The sequence below is a fragment of the Blennius ocellaris genome (genome assembly GCF_963422515.1).
Source record: "Blennius ocellaris genome assembly, chromosome: 20".
Classification (NCBI taxonomy): Eukaryota; Metazoa; Chordata; class Actinopteri; order Blenniiformes; family Blenniidae; genus Blennius; species Blennius ocellaris.
In genome coordinates this window covers 16931912-16952461 of record NC_137669.1, presented here as the reverse complement: position 1 = coordinate 16952461, position 20550 = coordinate 16931912, and the positions used below count along the sequence as shown (strand labels likewise).

At 42.9% G+C, this 20550-nt stretch overlaps 1 protein-coding gene across 3 annotated transcripts in view; it reads right to left on the bottom strand.

Moving 5' to 3' along the window:
- The window catches only part of LOC308144829 (RNA-binding motif, single-stranded-interacting protein 3), a gene marked incomplete at its 3' end in the record, with an annotated part of 293608 nt that overhangs the window by 14919 nt on the left and 258139 nt on the right, over positions 1–20550 (bottom strand). For all 3 annotated transcript variants that reach the window (XM_080516066.1, XM_080516068.1, XM_080516067.1), the window contains 3 exons: positions 19639–19726; positions 15279–15329; positions 2238–2348 (listed from right to left, as the gene is read on the bottom strand). In XM_080516066.1, coding sequence (XP_080372192.1) covers positions 2238–2348; positions 15279–15329; positions 19639–19726 — 250 coding nt within the window. The remainder of the gene's footprint in view (positions 1–2237; positions 2349–15278; positions 15330–19638; positions 19727–20550) is intronic.

Genomic DNA, 20550 nt, shown 5'->3' with positions numbered 1-20550 from the left:
TCACCTCTTGTCATGTCAAACAACGTGTTGCTGACACACAAAAACACACACAAATGCTAAAATGACACCGTGAACATATGCAGATCCACACATGTACAGCAACGAGCAGGCACACGAGGCATGACAGATAGACTTCTGTTAAGTGGCGAGAGCTTGGAGATGGTGAATAAATCAGTAACTGAGCAATATGCACCAAACACGGCAGAATAAATCATTGAGCGGCATGGATGGCATGTTTATGTGTGCCATCCATAAACAGCAGGCCTGAGGTTCTTTAGCATTCTGTAATCAAGTTGCTGGAGCCAGGCAGACACGAAACGGAGCTGGGTGCGTTGAAAACAGATTCTCTTGTGAAGCTACTAAATTCCAAAGCAGTGACCATCAGGCGGCACCGGTCCATGCTTCCATGTTATGGGGAGGTTTTTTTTTTTTTTTTCCCCCCTCACCACTCCTTTTTGGAGGCCTATCCCTACGATCTGATCCATGCTGCAAAATAACAGCATTCTCGGAAAGCTCTGGTCACCACACCAGTGTCACAGCTTGGGCAGACTGGGAACATCTGGTTCTTTTCTTGGAGAGGAGAAGGCAGCCACAGCCATACACAAACAGCCGCAGCGAGCCCTGGAACAGCCAAGAGTATTCTGAGGTGTGGCTCCTCCTCCTGCGGGCCGGGCGGTCATGATAAGTTGTTGACTCTGGAGATGCGGCTCGTTGCAGGTGCTCGCATGTGGCAGAAGTTGAGTCACGTGACCACCGGGGGCAATCAAAACAACCTCGCCGCATGTGTGTAAACTTGAGGAATGTGCACTGAGAGTATGCGGTGTCACGTCCAGTTTACTACACGGATAGTTAGAGATCCCGGTTCCTAACAGGCCTTCACCAATCAAGCAGCATAAAAGGGGGTTTCACATCTGGCGTAAGAATCGGCTTTACAGGAAACACATCTCAGTTCCCATCAGAGATCAAGTGTGGCATGCCATGTGCGTCGCTCAACCATAGAAAAGTTATGCTACACAGCACATGGCCTCGGGAAACCTAAGCAGGCAGAAAGGGGAGAGGTGGCGAGGGCAAACCAGGAATGAAAAAAGGCAAGACAGAGTTCCTTAACCCACTTTCTCCTCTAATACAACCCGTCAAACATCAGAAGCCATCATCATAGATTAGTCTGTCTATAATCCTGGCTGTTAGCACAGCTGGGGCAGATTAGGGAAGGGGCATTTCTGACAGAGCCAACATGGCGTCACAGTCGCTGACAGCTCACCTGGAAACACATGGGCGACTGTACAATGCTCGCACTGTTTCAATCATGTGCGCATAGAGAGATCAAACATAGCGCTGGAGCAAAGCCGCCTGCTCGCCTGCCCCGGGGCAACAGGGTTAGGGCAGGAAGTCAGGCTTCAGAACTGTGTGACACCTCTAAGTCGACTTGATCCTGCAAACAGGGAAGGGAGAGTTCATGGTGTAAGGGGCAAGACTTGAGGTGAGTATGTGGAATCAGGAAAACTGTTGGGCCGATAGATCTGATGTGTGATTTAGAGAGTGGGGGAGACAGAAAGTGTGAGAGAAAAAAAAACAGAAATTAGAGGGTGAAAGTGTGGAAGGTGGAGAACAGAGAGCCCTGTCACACTGTTAAGCTTCACAGGAAATCTGTTTAATGTGGAAGATCAGGGAGGAAATATGCTCTCTTGCTGTCTGGCGGCGAATGCATGCAGTCTAAAACAAATGATACGGCAGCTCCATGGCTGAGCACATGTGGCGACAGCCTCAGAAGGCTTGGCTTTCTAGAAAGGAAATGGTAAAAATCCATCTCCTGCTCAGTGTGGACTTCGTTTCTGAACAACACGAACAATGTTAAAAAGGCTCCAGCGTGGTCGTCGCGACCCGTACAAACACTGCAAGGGACACCCGCCACTTTCTTTGCTAACATTTGATATTCGGCTTCCCCACACGTCGGCTTTCAGTTGTGTTACATTCCCGCACTGGTGTGATATAACGGCAAAACAGCCGGCCTCCAATACAAAATGATGGATGTCAGTTAAAAGGAAAAGTGTGTGCATCAGCGGCAATTGAGCCTGAAAAGACTGAAATCGACTTTAATGACAGAAACATGCAGATCAAGACGAGGTTGTTTTTTTTTTTTTTTTTCGTTCAACGTTCAGGTTGTTTCAAGCGGCAAACTGAAACTATGGCAACTGAAAGCACGTGTGAGAAGTTGGTGGTATGTGAGGAGGACTCACACTTCCTGTAGTGCCCAGGGACAGATGGTTCATCTGCTGGGTGAGAGGGCCCATCATGCTGGCAGGCTGCATGGACATAGTGTGGTCCATGGCTGGCGTGATCACTGCACCCTGAGGAAGGACGGAAAACATAAAAAAAAAGGTAAAATGAACAGAAGGAGGCCGCAAAATGAAGATGTGCAAGTCTTCATTTTTTACATATAATTGATATTAACAGGAAAAAAAGCTTCATGGGAATATACTCACTGCCTCATTGTGGTATTTGACATTAAAGGTTGTCTACAGCCAATATAACAGTCCACTAAGGAGTTGTAAACAAAGCCATTAGGCACAGACTCTACTGATATAGTGTATTTACAAAAAAGTAAAGCCAGAGCGACTTGACCGTTCAGACAAACCCTAACCTGACCTTTCTTCAGAATCAACGTTTGTACCACACCCGAGGGAATCACTGCAGGCCTTTAAAGAGATACTCACTTAATAATTGGGTAGTAAATTACCATCTTGAGGTATAGGAAAGCAATTGTGCCAAAGACTGAATAAATAATGAAGATGCAATGTTTTCCTCTTTTTAAGGGGTCACATTGCAATGTTAATATAAACAAGTTATCAACCTCACAGGCAACACTTTCCATTTCAAGGTTTTTTTTTTCCCCTCCAATGTTGTGTTTATTGTGTACAGCTGTTTGTACGACTATTTCCTTGCAGTTTATTAAAAACAGGCGGCGAGATCTCTATCTGCATCTCTAAAACATGGCAAAGTGCATTGAAACAAATTCAACCTTATTGCCAATACAAACATAATCAGCGTATCTTTGAATACGAGGAAAGTTATACGCCAGACTTGGATAAACTGCCTCAAGATTTTCTGAAGAAAATCTGAGGTCTCGGTGAACTTGACCTGTAAGCTTGGCCCACCAAAATCTCATCAAATCTCCAGTTGAGACGGATTGTGTACCGAACCTTAGGAAATAACCTTGAGATATGCTTGAAATGCCACGTTAGTGAGAACGGGACAAAGTGACATATGCACTGTGTCTGCAGTCTACCTGAAAACTCAAGCTTGTGACCCAGGGCTTATGCCAGAATCACAAAGACCACATAAACTGTTTTAAGTTGGAGATGGTCTATCGCAGGGTGATCATAAGGGTGTTGAAGCTATCAAGGGTTACAGAAATGAGCCAGGAAGTGAGAATAAGAGGAAAGATGAAAAGTTAGGCAAAAGCGATGGGATTGTCAAAAATAGGAAAGCAATAAAAATGAAAGAAGAGAGAAAATAGGGTCAAGCCAGCGGCAATGTGAGGACAGCCAAGTCAGAAGAGAAAAGCGAGACAGCATCAATAAACAGCAACAGAACACTGGGACATTTTCAAGATCAATATACACTATTTTCTGTCTTTGGTCCATCACAACCATCAATAGCTGCTGCTGATGAATCAACAACATGTTTCTATGTGGTTGACTGGTTGTTGCAAGAGGATGTTTTCTCACCATCCCTCCCTCACTGACTGTCACTCATTTCTCAGCCTCCTCTCTTGGAATAATGCACAGCATGTTTTCCCTAACGGGTGGGCGAGAACGTTGGGAGCTTCTTTTTCCACGGTGCAGTGAAACATGAGGGGAAGTGATGAAACCATTGTTGCTCTTTCATCTCTTGTCATGATAGCTCCATTTTCCCCGGCAGTGAAGCCTTGGGAGGGGCGCGCTCAAAAAGTCACTCCTTTCACTCTGTGCCGCTCAGCTCTCTTCTCACTTCGTATGTGTGTGTGTGTGCGCGTGTGTGTACTGTAAGTGTGCCTCAGTGTGAGCCTTCCACACACTGTGTGCACCAGCTTTCTGTGCACGAGTGTGAAGAACACCGGCGACGAGCCGCAAATCCGATGGAGTACGTGTGCAAGCGTGCGCATGCACACAGCCCACTGGTGACTCTGTGTGGGCCTATTGGAGAACAAACTGTGCAGACACAGCCTGTCAGAATCGCTCTGCTTGTCAACTCCCTGCATTCAAAACTCAGCCGGCTGACTCGCTCTCATTTCTACCTCCCTCTCTCTCTCTCTCTCTCTGACTCACAAGGCAGGCTTCATGTGATCCTTTCTGGAATTACAGCTCCACATAAAAAGCTAAATAACTGGGTGGAACACTGGGATCAGTTTGTTTTCCAACAGCTACAATGGGCAAAGTCAGTTTGGTGATCACGTATTTGCTAAATGGGGCCCCACCAATCATTAAATGAAAGATTTTATGTGAAGAGGATTTATGAGAAGAAATTAAAGATGTCAGTGTGGAATCGCCACAAATGAAGAATGGTGTGTTGTTGTTTGCTTTGAATGTTTCCCTATAGGAAGCGGGCCATTCTAACAGATCCCACTCTGTAGCATTATCATATTTCTACATCAGTTAAAATTTAAATGCAGTTTTTTTCCCCCCCACAGAATTTGAAATGTTTTTCTGTCTGGAGGTTTTGTAACCACCGCAGGTTCTCCTAGAAAATGCAGTGGTAGCACTTCATGTTTAATTTATACTGCAATACATAAATAACTTCCAATATCGAGATGAAATGTGACTAAATGATTATACCCGATAAATAAGTCACACATGCAGTATAATGGGAAAAAAGAATGTACCATGTTTATTGCTTGATGTGATTCAAACACTGGCTGTGATGGACAAATAAGAGAAAAGGGGATAGACAGAAACATGCTGCAAGGACGGGAGGAAGATGATTAAAGGAAGGAGCTGATGGAGGTCATGGGGAAGACTGAAGTGACGAGAGGAGGTGAAAGGGAGAGGAAATAGAGGGAACAAGAGAGAAATGGCTAATGAACACACAGAGAGAAAGTGAGGGCGAAGGAAAGAGAAAGAGAGGAGCGAGAGGGGAGCAGCAGGAGCTGTGGGCTACCTGTTACTGATTCAGCCTTTGACAATGCCTGTATAATGGGAAAAGGAGAGCAACGGAAAGGCTTAATTCACAGACGTGTCAGGGAGAGTTAAGCCGATTTGTGATTTCGATTTTCTGTGTTTGTGAGACTGAGTGTCTGTGAGAGAGGGGGTTTTAGTGCGTGCGCGTGTGTGTGTGTGTGTCTTTTCCCAGTGTCTGTCTGGTAGAGTGTCTGTCCATTGACAGATTGACTGGAGAGAGGAAAAAAAAAAAGGAAATACCGAGATTGACACAAATAGGCAAAACATGCTTTTGATTCATCCTCTGTGTTTATGAGAAAGAGGAAAAAAGGAGGGGGGATGCTAATGGACGTTGCAAACAGATCTCTTACGAATATGTGAGCTGATGTTCAGAGTCCTTCAGTGTTCGCACATGTTTTGGAGTGTGAGGGAGATTGTGTGCTTGTCTGTGTGTGCAGCCCATCTTCCTTAAGATTGTATCGATCCTCCCCCAGACAGGAGAGGAGGCGATACCAGCTCCTATGGTTGTAAACTACACTGATATACACTCAATGACCACAGACAATGCACAGTAAATAAGAAATCCAGTAAAACAAAACAAAACAAAAAAAAACCTTACGACCCGCAATGTTTTTTAACGGCTGCTCATTACAAGTAACTATTGACAGTCCAACGACTAAAACACTTACTTGGATCAGCTCATATTCACTGCATGGCTTCTACATTGGCAGATCAGAAAATAACAACAGTAAAATAGGTGAGGAAAATACATAAAGATCGTACAAATGGTGGATGTTTTTACTGCCTGATCCATTAAAGGCTGAAGGATCTCCTCAGTGTTCAAGAGGCTATTAAGGTAATTTACTTTCTGATTGAAACCTGCACAGATTCTGTGTGGCAGTACGTCCAGGCAGCTAGTATCAAACTGAAAGCAGCCTCTCATCTTAAAAAAAAAAAAAGATAAATGACAAGGCTGTGTAATAACCAGTGTTGATGTCACAAAGTGACATTTGACAAAATGGAGCAGAAAAGTTTTTTTCTGTGAAAGAAAAACTAGTTTATATAGTTTGTAACCTGTGGAAATGATCAACATTAGAGTGTCCAATTTTGATCAGACTGGAACTGATGAGTATCACACTCACAATCATCCCTACAGCTAAACATTTACCAATGTTGATCACCGTTTCAGGTGATAATATCCTACATTATGGCCTATCTACACTGGTATAGATATTGCAATACCTTCAGGCCATTCCTTTGCTGTAAATGGAATTGCTTGAGGCCCCAAAATGGAAGCTTACACACCTTCCCTAACCAAATATATTACTGGTGGGAAGAAGACATCTACTAATTGTAACCAGTGTAGTCGACTGTGCTAACAATTTACATCCGAACCGGCTTGTTGAGAAGGGTTTTTTTTTTTAATGAAGGTGTTTCATGTCAGGCGAAATGAGAAAATGGGGTGGAAAAAGAAAGAAAAGACACACATTAAAAGCCTCAAAAACATCAAACAATGACTCAGGCTGTACTCCTGAGCCTTGCACAGAAACAAAGCATCACTTGTGCTGTTCACATGAAAGAAGACCCGCTCTTGACTCAACACATTCCTGGCTGTATTTGACAGTTGGTTACTCCACGTGAAGTTCTGTGGTTTGGATACTGATGCTGGTGTGTATGCGTTTGTGCGCTTTGTGTCAGTTCAAATGTGAAGTGAACACTGCAGGATACTTTCGTGCTACAGGGGTTTGGGTAATTCTATAAAAGTTCGAGAACAACACGGGTGTTTTTCAACATGCAACGTTATAAACGAAGCCTATTCAGTCAGACATTTCGAGTGCAGAAAGCCTTATGTTATAAAACATCTGCTGATGATTGACTTAACTATATACGGGGCGGAAATCCAGGAACCCCCTAATACTTTGGGCACCTGAAGGCTATATGGGGGGGGGGGGGCAATGAAACTGTATCCGTAGAAACCACAAAACTACTTTTTGTTGTTATTGCAGTGAAATGTAGTCCGGCTGTGGGTGGGGTTTCTATATTTCTCATGTGAATTTGACTGCATGTGCACTTATTTATGATGGTTTGGGTTTGTTGTGAACTGAAGTTCACAATGTCGCCCCAAAAGTCTTATTTCACCAAGCCCAACTGTGGCCACAGTTTCCAGATGCCCTCAGGCACCTCTCTATTCATGTAAGCCCAGAAAAGGGAGCTGGCATCCTGGGTCTTTCACTCTAATCTGCAGCTTGAATCCCTCCTTGGGGCTAACAGACTACTGGGGCTGTCCTACTATTAACAACTTAGTCTGTCTGCAAGACCCAGCGTGCCATAGACTGAGGTGGGAATGTGAACCCTTCATTTCTTTTAACCGAGGCGGCGTGCCACGGTTGAATAGCAATGAATGAAGACTCACAAGTTGACAGTGATGTGTGTAGCAGCTTATCTTGGACTTTGTCATCACACAGACATTTTAAATCTCACTTTTTTGATGGTTGGGGGAAATGTTAATTGCAAGCATAACAAGGAGCTACAGGGGAGAGAAAACCATTACTGCGAAATTGAAGCAACTGAGTGGACAACAAACTGTATGTCAACAGATTAACTAATGGGAACTGATCCTGATGAAGGATGTCTCACCTCTGGCATCGTGGCAATGATTTTCATCTGCTGTCAATCTCCTCGTCCTTTGCAATGAATTGACAATGAGCGGGATGACAGATCAGCCATCTTCCATTTATTGATTAATTTGTCTGTCCATCTTCTATAATATCTCAGAGGATGTAGATTGATTTACATGCTGAGGTATACAGGAGTGTTTTCACGACTATGATGTGTCATTTTATAAAAGATGGAGTATGGCACGTTGTGGACTAAAATTACAGAGCGAGACTTCAGAGCAGCATACTAACTTGCTTAATGTTGCATGTTTTGTAAACCATCTAAACTTGTGTATTTATTGCCTCAAAGTTACAACTGTTTATGTAATTTATTGCTACCTCAACTTATATTATTCAAAGTCGGTATAATTTAAAGGCTTGGTTGGTTGACTTGGGGATGAGTGGGCTGATATGATGGTTGTTTTGTTGGGTAATAATTTTTTTTGGACTGAAAGATTTTTATTCTGCATATGAAATTAACAACGGTAAAACATCATACAGTCTAGTCATTACTAATTATTTATGTCTATATACCCATCTAAATGCATTCCTTCTCTATACTGCTTTATCCTGTTCATGGTTGTGGGGTACTCAAGCCGATCACAGTGAACACACACACACGCACAGTAATGATCACACACTCACATTCACACAGCAACATTTAACGACAACCAGATTATAACTTAGATCAAGCTGTTCATGATGTTCATTATGTAATACAGTGTACAAAATGCTGATATTAATGAAGTTATTTTGAAGAGGAAACCGCAAACATGTCCTTATAAAGGAAGATATTATTAAGATGGATTGGTGGTGTGTCCGTATGAGTGCACATATGTGTGTATGAGAGGATCAGACTGCTAGATGAAGCATGTAACAGTATTTGTCATGTCTTCATGGGAGGTCCATTCTCCTCCATGGTTGGACTGTGCTCATTTATCAACGGTTCCCTGACTTGCCTTTGCAGACAAATGGATCACTTCACACACAAGTGTCTCTCCAGAATATTTACTCTATTTTCAAAAGCCATAGAAGATTAGAAATCCAATTAAAAAAACACAGTGAGCTAATAAGGCCAGCCCACCAAAGCATGGCAGCTTTTGACTCAAAATGTATTTTTGCCATTATTGCTAAATTTGTCAAGATAATATCCCGAAACGTACAGTACAATTACTGCTGCTCAATCTCCTTTTCAATGGCTTGACAACAATATCTCTCTTATATGTATGAAATTCAACCATAAATAGAAAATGTAATTTTACGTGTTTTCTCTCTTCTTCTTCTTTTTTTTTTACTTGCATTGGCACAGTAGCTGCAGTTTTACTCTGAAAGGGCAGCGGAGTGAGGAGAGACAGGGAGAGAAAGAGATGCAGGAGGGGTGAAGAGAGACAAAAATAAAGGAGTATGGAAAAGAGATGCATAGAAAGGGAGTGCGGATGGGATAGAGGGATGAAAAGATAGAGAGTATTGGAAGAAACTCAAGGGCGACAGTCGCTCTGTCTCAAATTCTGCCTCGCCAGTCAAATCCATGACACCAACATAATGTTCCCCCCCCCCTCTGAATCCGCCGAGCATTTTTAATGTCAAGCAGAGAGATGGGTATCACGCAGTGCACTGATTCACCCCTATCCGATGAGGGCGGATAGTTATGGGTTAGCTCTGAGAGGTCCACTGAGTTTCTATTCAAAGTCGGTGCCAGGGAGGGCTGGCTGGCGTGCAACGGTGAGGAATTCGGTGATTCACCTCCAGTATGTCAGGGCCAATGCACCTCGGTAAATGCACACTTGAAGCACATACAGTACAGAATGGGGGGGGGAGGGGGGGGGGGGATGGATAAGTCAGGGGGAAAGACAGCAATGTTGCGCATGGCTGGCACTGCACTTACCCTGACACTCTTTGGCAGTGCGAAGTGAATTTCAGAGTGTGCGTGTGTGATTGATGATCTGTGTGTTAAGTGCGATCTGCCATTACACAGACTGTGTTTCTGCACTCCGCCGATATGTGTTTATGCAGTTTTGCATCACTCTCTGGGCTGTACATATGTATTTGTCAGATGGGGACTTTGGCTCGTCGGGTTTCTCCGTGTCTGTGAGGTCTGCCGACTTTGTGTGGCGCTGATCAGGGCGCAGAGCATAAAAGGAACGCGGCCATAGTTCTGACATCCCACGCCTAACTGCCAAACAGGGTCTGAGAGACACGACGGGCAAATGAAGAGCGGGGGGGATCGAGAGAGAAACACAAGGCCTGCTTCATTTAGCTGTCCACTTAAAAAAAAAAAAAAAGCACTGTCACTTTCCATCAAGTGCCAAGCCGAGTGCATCTTGTCCATTAATTGGGGATAAATACATTCTGAAAACTGTTCTCTACTCAATGTCTCTTTGAAACCACCAACAAAGTCGCGGCTCCTCTGCGAGATGAAGTCCAGTTTCGTATGGATAGACTTGTCAAACTTAATCTAGTCACATACAAACAAACACCTTTGCCGAAGGAGTGCATTGCATGCTGCAATGCTCTCTGTTTACTCTGCAATAAGCCAAGTCTCGCTCAAAAATATTTGCAGTTGGATTTATTGCCACCCAACACGCCAGCTATCATTTCCACTGAATAATATATTAACAGCACGGCAGTGGCGTTATTTGCAGTCTTGTCTCGCAGCAGGAAGAACCTGGTCTGGGTGGTAGGTTATTTTCTGTCTATAAATGAAGCAGATGCATAATTGTGTCTCGGTAACATGCCCAATGTCTAACGTCGGATAGATCAGGTATAGAAAATGGAAAATGGGGGCCTCAAGTCGTTCTCAAACCAACTGAGAGACATAACCTGTCCAGCAGGTCCGAGCTGACCTTCCAGTTGGACATGTCTGCAGGTGACCAGGGGGAATCTTTATTATTAGACTGTTAATATTAGAGACTCTAACTTTTCTTTTGTCTCAAACAGGACATACAGATAACTAATAATAAACAAAACAGGCCTTGCTTTCAAACTGATCTGCAGATATGATATGATGCCTGAAGAGAATTTGGTTTGTATTCAACACATAAAGTCACATATATAATTGATACTGATTGAATCTTGTCCTTGCAGATGTTGCCATTCACAACAGTTCAGTCAAGTGTGCTTGTTGAATTTGATCTGGGTGCATGTTATGCTCTGCCCAATGTAATGTTATACAACTGTTGAAAATAATTGCCTTATTTATTTAGTACAGCTGGACACAGATTGTCTTCCCGCCCGTGATGAACAGGTTTTGCACGAACAGCTTCTTTAGCTCAATGTTTCTTGCTTCCAGCAAAGTTACAGTTGTAATAAGAGTAGACTGACACATCTGCTTGTGTTGTTGGTTTTCGACTGTTCAGTCTCAACTGCGACCACACAAAATCTGTCGCTATTAATCACATTTAAATTCTACCCGTCAATGCGACTTAAAACAACTGCGATCAAGACACTGTTGTTTTGACACGGGAATATTTTTCTCAGCTCTTCTGAACACTATTTGTCATGGGTGTATTCACCTCAGATGTGAATACTATACTGAATAAAGGCTTATTTTTCCCTGTCACAACAATGGCAGATCTGCAGATTTTTGTGTGCTCTCAAACTAAAGTGCTACGAACTTGTCAGTGAAGCTCCAGCTGCCTCCCTTTTCTTCACCTTCCAAAAAGAGTTTAAAAGGTCAGTATTGCCGGTTAACACTGAATTTAATATATATTTTTCATTGCAACCAGTGTCAATAGTTTTGATGCTAAAGTACTTCACATTCTCATCCCACCCTCTCCATGTGATGCCTTGTAAAGAATCTTTTTGCTGTGTGTGATGTTTCAAGTAGAAAATTGGAGCAGTGACTATTTAAATTTCTCGACCTTTGCTCTGATTCAAACTGATTTTTGTTAATGCAGAATAATGTTACTGACCCCAGCTTGAACTGAAAGAAGGATGCACATTATAATTACCACACAGTAAAATTAAACTGGTCCCATATGGAGCACAGACCAAAAGAGCAAATTAACTCTCGAAATTCAGAAGTTATCAAATATGGTCACTTCCCTCAAAAAGGGTTAAAACCTAAGCTGACACTACAATGTCAGTTATTAGTAGCATTTCTGTAACCTGAATCATAATGATCTATTACATTATGTTAAGTTAGTATTAGTGTCCTGCTCATTCAATTGAATTCATTTCGATATTTTTCTGTTGGATTTGGTTCAATAACAATGTTCCAGTGCATCTATCTAACAGGCAACCTGTGATATCACCCCTACCCATTCACGGCCACTTCCATATTGCAGAGACACAAGAAGCACAACGCTCCATTGGTTTAACGTGCAATGTGAGCAGCGAGCCACCAATTAGCATCACGATCAATTGGTTTTTAATGCTTTGAGGAGCCCCACAAGCATCCAAAACCAGGGTGCTTGTCTAATTTGATACGATTCACTGGGCTGCTGGTAGACTGCGAGTGTGTGAACGGTGGTCTGTTGCGCGCGGAGCTGGTAGACGATGTGAGTGCGGGTCATAAAGGGAGACAGATTGGTAGACATGATCCACTGAAGGCCGAGACAGCTGGGGTTAGCACCTAGCAGCCGTTTGGTGGCAGAAAGAGCCTCTGGAACAAAATGTGGATGGGGCCACAGGGATGGATATGGCCATGTGGCTACTGCTGGCATGAAGGCATGATGAGATGTAGACCACCGTACGCTGTGGCTGCTGGTTAGCAGCTTCTGCCAAGGGCTCCAAGAGACCTCGTGACATAAGGTTTGAAGATGGATGGCTGTCATGCATTGTATGGGCTGGTTGGGAAGAAGCAGCATGGACCACACATATGGCACACACAAACATGAGCAGCTACACAAACACGGACGATGAGGTTGTGTGTATTCTGTGGATGTGACAACAGGCAAGGCATAACAACAGATGACTTACTAGTCTGAATGACTCCCAAAGATGAGCAACATTCAAATAAACCGTATTAGTAAGAAAAACGACGTAAACCCTTGAGAATCTCCTGGTTTTCTTGATTTCCAAATATATTCTAATCTGAAGTCTTAAATGTAACAAAAAACTACAATGATTTTATCCTAATATCCACACACAATTATGATGTTTCATAACTGTATCTAACAACATCAGCCACAGCCTTAAGCAAACAGTATGAGAAGCTGCTGATCCGACTTGCTCAGGGATCAGGGGAAGTTTTCACCATTCTTTACACAAATACTCCAGCTCACTCATATTTTTAGAGCATTCACATCAACACTGGATTCTTGAGAACAACAAACTTAGAATGTTGTTCCTTCACTCCAAGCCCTCACACAGTTTTAATCTAGATTAATTAATCGGACTTAACGTCCTGACTTCAATCAGTGCATCTTGGAGCCACTAACCCGAGGGTTTGTATGCATAGTGGTATTTAGTTGAGTATATTGTCGCCATTTTGACATTTCAATATCTTTTAATATATCATTTGGAGATATTCACCAAAATGTTATCCCCCTAAAAAGACAGTAATCTTATGCTGAGCAGTTACATTGGAGTGTCTTTCGTGTGAGGCTGTGAATTAATGTGATTTTCACCCTCGTTTGGGGATCCAGCTGAGGACAGTGTAGCCCTGACTGAGGAGCTGATAAAGCACAGGAGGTGAGAGGTGGGCAAGGTGAGCTGAGAACCTCACAGTAAAAGCAGGAAGTTGGTGAAGCTGAAGCAGCGACTGAGCGCCTTGGAGGGCGGCTGCAGCTGGGTGTGGTGCATGTCTGTCCGGCTGGTAGCCCGCTGCGCCCAGATTACACGTTCACGGTCCCACAGCGGGAGTGGAAGTGAGCTGGGTAGGACTGAGTGGTAAATGGTCCCGGCGGGGGTGGGGTGGGTGGGGGGGGCATGCGGCTGGTTGAACACTTCTGCGAGCGAGAGCCGGACCGGCAGCTACAGAGTCTGTGGCTTGCAAATTTGTTCATTCACAAGAGCTTCCAAGCTCATTTAAGTGTGAACATTGCATGATAAATGTTCACCACTTCTTGAAATAATGCAAATGTACTTCTGCCAGTTACTTTTGAGCTTTTCGGGTAGTTTTTTTTTGATATACATCTGATATACGCAGTGTTGTTGCTGCAAAACACTTTGGGACATAAATCCTAATTATGGGGGCTACCTGTTTCTCCATATACATATTCATTTGCTCATTAGCACAGAGTAGTGAACTTTGATATTAAATCATGTGGTAAATTATGCGGCTCTGTGGGTCATTAGAGGTAATGTGAGAATAAAAAACCATATGCAATTTCATGCTGTATTTTTCTTTATATTCCATATTTTAAACCATTTACGTGAAGCCTTAAAAAAGACAGAGTTTATAAAAATAGTGCAGCACACTGTATCGCTCACCACTAAGGGAGTAAGTGGGAACAGCACTGAGTAGTGTATTCAGCTGTAATACGGCGGAGCTATTTTAAAGTTGTTTCTGTGTTGTTGTCCTTGACTCTTACCGGGTTTCCTTCTCGTTGAATAAAGTGAGAACAGTCGAGAATAAAGTACAGCGATTGTGCTTCAGGGGCCACGAAAAGCCTCAAGCAAACACTGAAGCCTCTGGCAGAATGAGTTAAAACCTCTAAGCAAGCAAATGAGATCATTTATGGTACTAGGATCAATTGCGATATTCACCCTTGAAACTATTTACTAAACCACCATTGTTTTATGTTGATGTAATATTCGAGAGGAAAGTCTGGGAACCATTGCTGTAGGTAGGATGGAGTTTTTGAAGTTATAAAATGTGTACTGTTGTCTGATGATTGTTTAATTTTATTCAAAAATTAAATCACACTCTGAACAAACTTGTTTTTAAATAGTAAGTTTGACTTTGTCAGTTTAATCCAAAGCTCTACGCCAAAAAAAAAAAAAAAAAAAGATCCTGTCCAGTCCAATCAGAGTGACTCGGGACCGATGAAAGCAATGCGACTACCTCACTGTCGCAGACCGTGTGAGCTAAATCGAATTAATATTAATTTTTCCCAGTCTCCTGTCTGGGCGAGTAACCCAGGGCAACGGCCCAAAGTGAGCCTCATGCTGCGGTCGGCTAAATGACGCTAAATCGCTTCCTGGCACAACCACCAACCTATAAACTCCAAACCAAAATCAAAATTAGACGTGTCTGAATGCTCAGGAGAGATAAATCCACGTGGTTATCAGAACTGGATTTTGTGCTACTAAAATTTACCCGGTTTAAAATCTGACCTGTGATGGACAAATAATGTGTCTTAAACGATTTTCCAGACAGAATCTGTATTTTTGGTTGCTTGTATTGCCCTGAATATAAAAAAAAAAAAAAATCCTCCCCGTTGTAAACTATTCTCGGCCTAAAACTAAAATAAACACCATGTAACAAGTCTCTCTTAAAAACTTTCAGCGAGTCCAATGAAATACTGCACAGGAGTCAGATGTGGATTGAGGGTGGGCAGTCGAGGACAGCTGCACCACGAGTGAATGGTAGAGTACTTACTGTAGGTTGCATAACATATTGTTGATGAGGCATCCATGACGTACTCTGGACCTGAAGAGAAACACAAAACATGTATCAGGATGGTGACAACCCTTAAACCCAAGTTTTGTGGATTACATGAAGATAAAAAAACCCACATATAAGTCAGACTTATTTACAGTGATAACTCTTTCTCATGCTCTGTTACAATTTTCTGCTACTTATGTCATAATATTTGATTACAATTCTTTTTGGAGATGTTTAGTAGTCAAACTGGAGGTTATTTTGATGGTAACAGCATTCTGTTTTCATAAAATGAAAACAGGTGGTACATAGTGATATATATCAATATAACTCACAGGAACAGCCAAACAACTTCTGAAAAAGTGTAACGTATTGTCTGAAAACTACAATATTACCACACAGACAGAAATAGATGCTGCTCAAGAAATGGCAAAATGTTGAAACACTCCTCAGTCCAGAGGATTTAAAATGATTTGACTGGTAAAAGCACCAGAATGGGATGAACTTTACGCATATTGAATTGTGCCAAAGATTTACTAAAAGAATTTTAATGTCTGGAGGGAGAAAATCTCCACCCTGCCTCGTTATTGCCAACTATGACTTGTGCATAAAGCCTCTAAATTAGGTTCCTTCTCTGTTATAATAATATTAATTTGTGTTTTTGGAAAAGAGGTGAGAGTTCTCCTAAGGATAGACCTTTAAACGAAACCCACAGGAAATACCAGGAGGGTCGCTTTTTTAATCTAAAAATAAAGACTTGAAAGTGGTGGAGACCACACTTATGCCAGGCTTCGACAAGAGTAAAACATACAGAGACATGACTATTTATAAATGCAAATGAAAGTTAAAAAGTATAATGACGGACAATTATCAAGAAACTGGCGGAATGGACACAGAACAAATAGAGCTTCAAGATAGCTGGATAGAAGAATTAGACAGCTTGTAGCAGGAAAACACACAGACTGCCGGCTGATCCCACTAAAATGATCAGATTAAACAAAGACAAACACGGAATAATCTACTATAAGAGCAATCAATCCTCTGAGCCAACCCAAATGCGTGATTTGGAGCCACACTTTAAGCAGGCCTGCCATTCTATAACATGAAGCCAAGTCTGCTTGTTTATACATGACAATATTTGTTCTCCCCAGATGAACGGCAAAACAGATAGACGGCGCGTCTTTATTCACTTATCGTCAGTGTTTTCTAACTTCAACGCTGCATGACAATCATGTGATGATTTAATAAAGAGAAGGGTCTCGAGACTCAGACTCGAGCCAGACTTGGCCAATCTCTTGAGAAGAGAAATTGGTATCATATTGAAATTGTCATAAATGGTAAAGTGATTTATTTGTACTTGTATAGCTGGCTTTAAAACTGTTGGGACGTGTAAAAATCCACTCCTGGTCAGAATATGCAGAATAAACGGGTGATCCAGGATGTTTTTACAGCTAAAGCAAACAAAAGAAGCAGCCAAACAGAAAACACATTTGTCTCAAATCCATTATAAATCACATTTTTGATGCTTTATTCTCTCTGGTTGTCACAGTGTCCACGTCTCTATTCATGGTGGAGGACCACCATCCTCTTCTCTAACGGTAATGCATTATTTCCCATGTTTGATAATTGGAGCTAAAGATTTAACAAAAAAAAGTTACCTGGGTGATGTTTTAATTAAGCTTATTGAATTAAAATGCTCCTGACTGCTATGTACACCTGGGGAGGGGTTCAAATCGAGTTAATTAAGCCAATTTGAAATGAAAACCGTGAGCAGTTATTCCTTTACAAAACCAGTCCAAAATGATCCCCAAGCTGTTAAAAAAGTGAGATCGAGAGTTTTTTTTTTGTTTTTTTTAAACACAATGAGTTTAAAACAAAGTCTGTAGCAGTTTCATTAGAGTTTGGATGCAGTGTGGATCAAAAATCACAAAACGAAGCACAACGTGGCACGTGCCAGAACCACTGTATTGTTGTACGAGTGTGTGCAATGGAGGGATTCCTGCTGAGGTTTTGACTTTCTTCTACAGTATATCAACTCTTTGTCAGTTCTCTGCAGGTAGTAAACAATGCGGCGATAATCCCCCGAGTGCATTTAGCCCGGCATAAAATATTGTTGTGGAAGTTTTGTTGGGTAAAACTCAAGACAAAAGCAGTTAAACATCCCTTTTTTTTTTTTTTTAAGACTTTTGAGAAATACAAGTTCCAAACAGTCCAAGCCAGTAAGTCATTTGGCTACATGTCAAAATGGAGTTGAAATACCCAATTGGTTTTGCTTTTACATTTTAAGCCAGACCAGATACTTGGACTACTAGAGCGAAACACATTCTCCGTTACCTGTTCAACACTCATGAAAAACATTTCAGTGAAACCCAATGTGCTGAGACAAAGAGGGGAAGCCCCTACAGCTCATTTGTCAGCAATATAAGAAAATGCCATTAGGCCGAGCATAAACCACAAAAATACTTGAATGAGTTTACTTGTGCCGAACTCATTTGGACGTATCTTGAGCTATATTTGCCCTAAAGGACTAAGAAACAGCTCTAAATTACAGCACTTAATAGGCTGCAGTTATTCTACGGCTGCACTCACGTGGTAAGATGTGCATGACCCAAGAAGCTCCCTACCTCTGGCTGAACTTCACAGCTTGTGTTGCAATTCAAAACAGCCTGTCAGCCAAAGCTGGCCAGTCAGTCACTCGGCCCCACGGTCAGCCAATTGGCCCCCCATCCGACCAGCCACACATACATCCAGACAGCCAGATAGCTAGTTAGTAGCCCAGCCAGCCAGCCAGCCAGCCAGCCAGCCAGCCAGCCAGAGGGCCTGCCGACACAGCCAGTGATGTAAACCAGGCCATGGCTGGCTGGCGGCACCAGCTGAAATCCTGGTGGTGATCTGGCCAGGGCTGGCTCCCGTCACGTGGACCATCAAAGCGATTTCTTCCAGGAAACAGAGGCAATCATCATTCAAGCTTACCGGAGACGGACTTAAAGGACCGGCAGAGCACTGCTGCGGGTACAGGTCATTTGCGGGTTTGATAAATCAATCCCATTGCAAACTCCTGCTCAGGAAAAATCAAGTCGACATAAACATAAAAGCAGGGGTTACAGCGGCAGTCATTCCTGTGCACCTTGAGATTTTCATTATAACGGCAATACTTTCCATCATAAAAGAGCTGAATTCCTTTTGTCTGGAAGATATGGCGGCCTAGCTTGTCTCCTACTTTTCTTTTCCCTACGTCTCTTTGTACTTGGGCACAAGATGAAGGACTCACCTTCCTGCCGTGACTGGCTGAAGGGCAATATTACAGGAAGCGGCGGCAGAGCTGCCCGATATTGAAACTGTGAGGATTAATATTCCTCAAAAGCCTGGCCATTGTTTTTGATAAATCAATTTGGGAAGCCTTCCGAGAGCGGATTAGAGACGCGCCCTGGCCCACTTTTCTCGCTCCTCCTCCTACTCCTCCTCCCTCCCTCCCCTGCCTCTCCACCACAGGTACTGGACCAGAGTTTTAATCATGCGTGCCTCAAAGACGGGCAAAGCAACCTTCAGCAACACCCCTCTAACCATCACAGCCACCTGAACTACCCTTCCTCCACTCCCCGGTTCTCTCTCCCTCTGTCCATCTGTCTCTTCCGTTTCTCCATCTATCCTTCATCCCTCTTCTTCTGCTCCCTAACCTCGCCTGTCTGTTTCTGCATACCAAAAACCAGATGATGTTAAGAGATAGCGTTTGAGCGAGCGGGCACGGCAGCGGTGCCTCCCGAAGCTTACATTCAGCGAAGGGTGTTGCGTGAAATGTGCAGTGACGGAAAATGGTTAACGCTCCTGACATATCACAGAGCCAATTTTTTTTTTTTTAACGTTGCTGTTCTGTTCCGTTGCATTACTTCACAGATCAGAGCCGTGAGGAATGTGGAAATTCACTCTGAGAGGACTGGGGGAGGGGGGTTTGGGCTGGCTTGATGCTAGTAAAAATATCATGAAACGGTAAAATGAAATTTGCATTACCATCTCGGAGGGCAAATAAGAGGTCAGGAAACTGGGAGGGAGGAAACTGTTTTCCTACGCACTTTCATTCTTGACGGGTGGCTTTCTTTTTTCTTACTTTGTCAGCCCATTTTTTTTTTTTTTTTATATCCCTTTTATGATGCTTGTTTTCTGATGCCTGTTGTGTTGGCCACCTACGAAACAGATGTCATCGAGCACAGCTGGATGTTCGAAGAAACAACGAGCGAGGAAGACAGAGGGCCCCACGCTGTGTTGCAGGCCGCTCCCTCGCCAGCATTCCCTCTTCGCACAACCTCGCATAGCACACAAAGACAGCAATCTACCCATAATGTCGTGCATTATGGCCCACCTGATATGTGGAAACGGGGGAAGCAGCGATGAAGGGCGTGATGGAGGTCATGCGGTTGGTGGCGATGCTGTAAGGCGAAGAGTAGAACCTGAGAAGAGAGAAAGAGAGAGAGAGAGAGAAAATGCAAAAAGTCAGAATTGGGTAAAGGGAGAAAAGAGTGTGTGGAGGACACAGATCAGCTATGAGAAAACATTGACATTCAGTGAACTGGCAGCATCGTAAAGTGTGAGACCACAAGGATCATCTTTTCTTTTCACAATGTGGGCTCGAATATATCAAATATTCACATTATTAGACCGCCTGAACTTGGTGTGGAAACCTACAGCACTAACCCACGCCGTCTCAGCGCGATGTGAAGTTGATCTGAGGTCTTTAAAGCTCTGAGTTATGTTCCAGCTCATTATCCTCCCGCAGCATTAATCCTCAGCCACAAAGCTGCTTACCAGAAGGTGAAGCATGTTTTTTGGTCAGGGTGGAGTCGATTCGGTGCAGGTATTCGTCTGCAGGGTAGGAAAACCCCTGGCAGATGTGGGTATTTCCCACCAGCACACTTCACGATGGTTCAATACAATCCAGCAACATTTTCTCTGCAGGACGTCTTCGTACACACACCCATTTGTTAGCACCACAAATCTCTCTCTCGGGTTCATTATTAAGTAAAACTCCTACTACATTATGGATGTGTTGTATATTTCTTGCTACAAACTACACATTTGTGATTATTTTCTTGTTCTCGAAGCAGTTTAACCTTTAAACCACTCCTGATACTTTCACTTAAATTTGATCTACAATGTCTCATGAAGCCAATATTCAGATGACTGCGGTCAGCTGATTGAAGCTTTCTAGGAAACGTGAAAACAAACGTTTACTTCATGTGCTGTCAATTACACAAATTTAGTTAAATTCAATTAC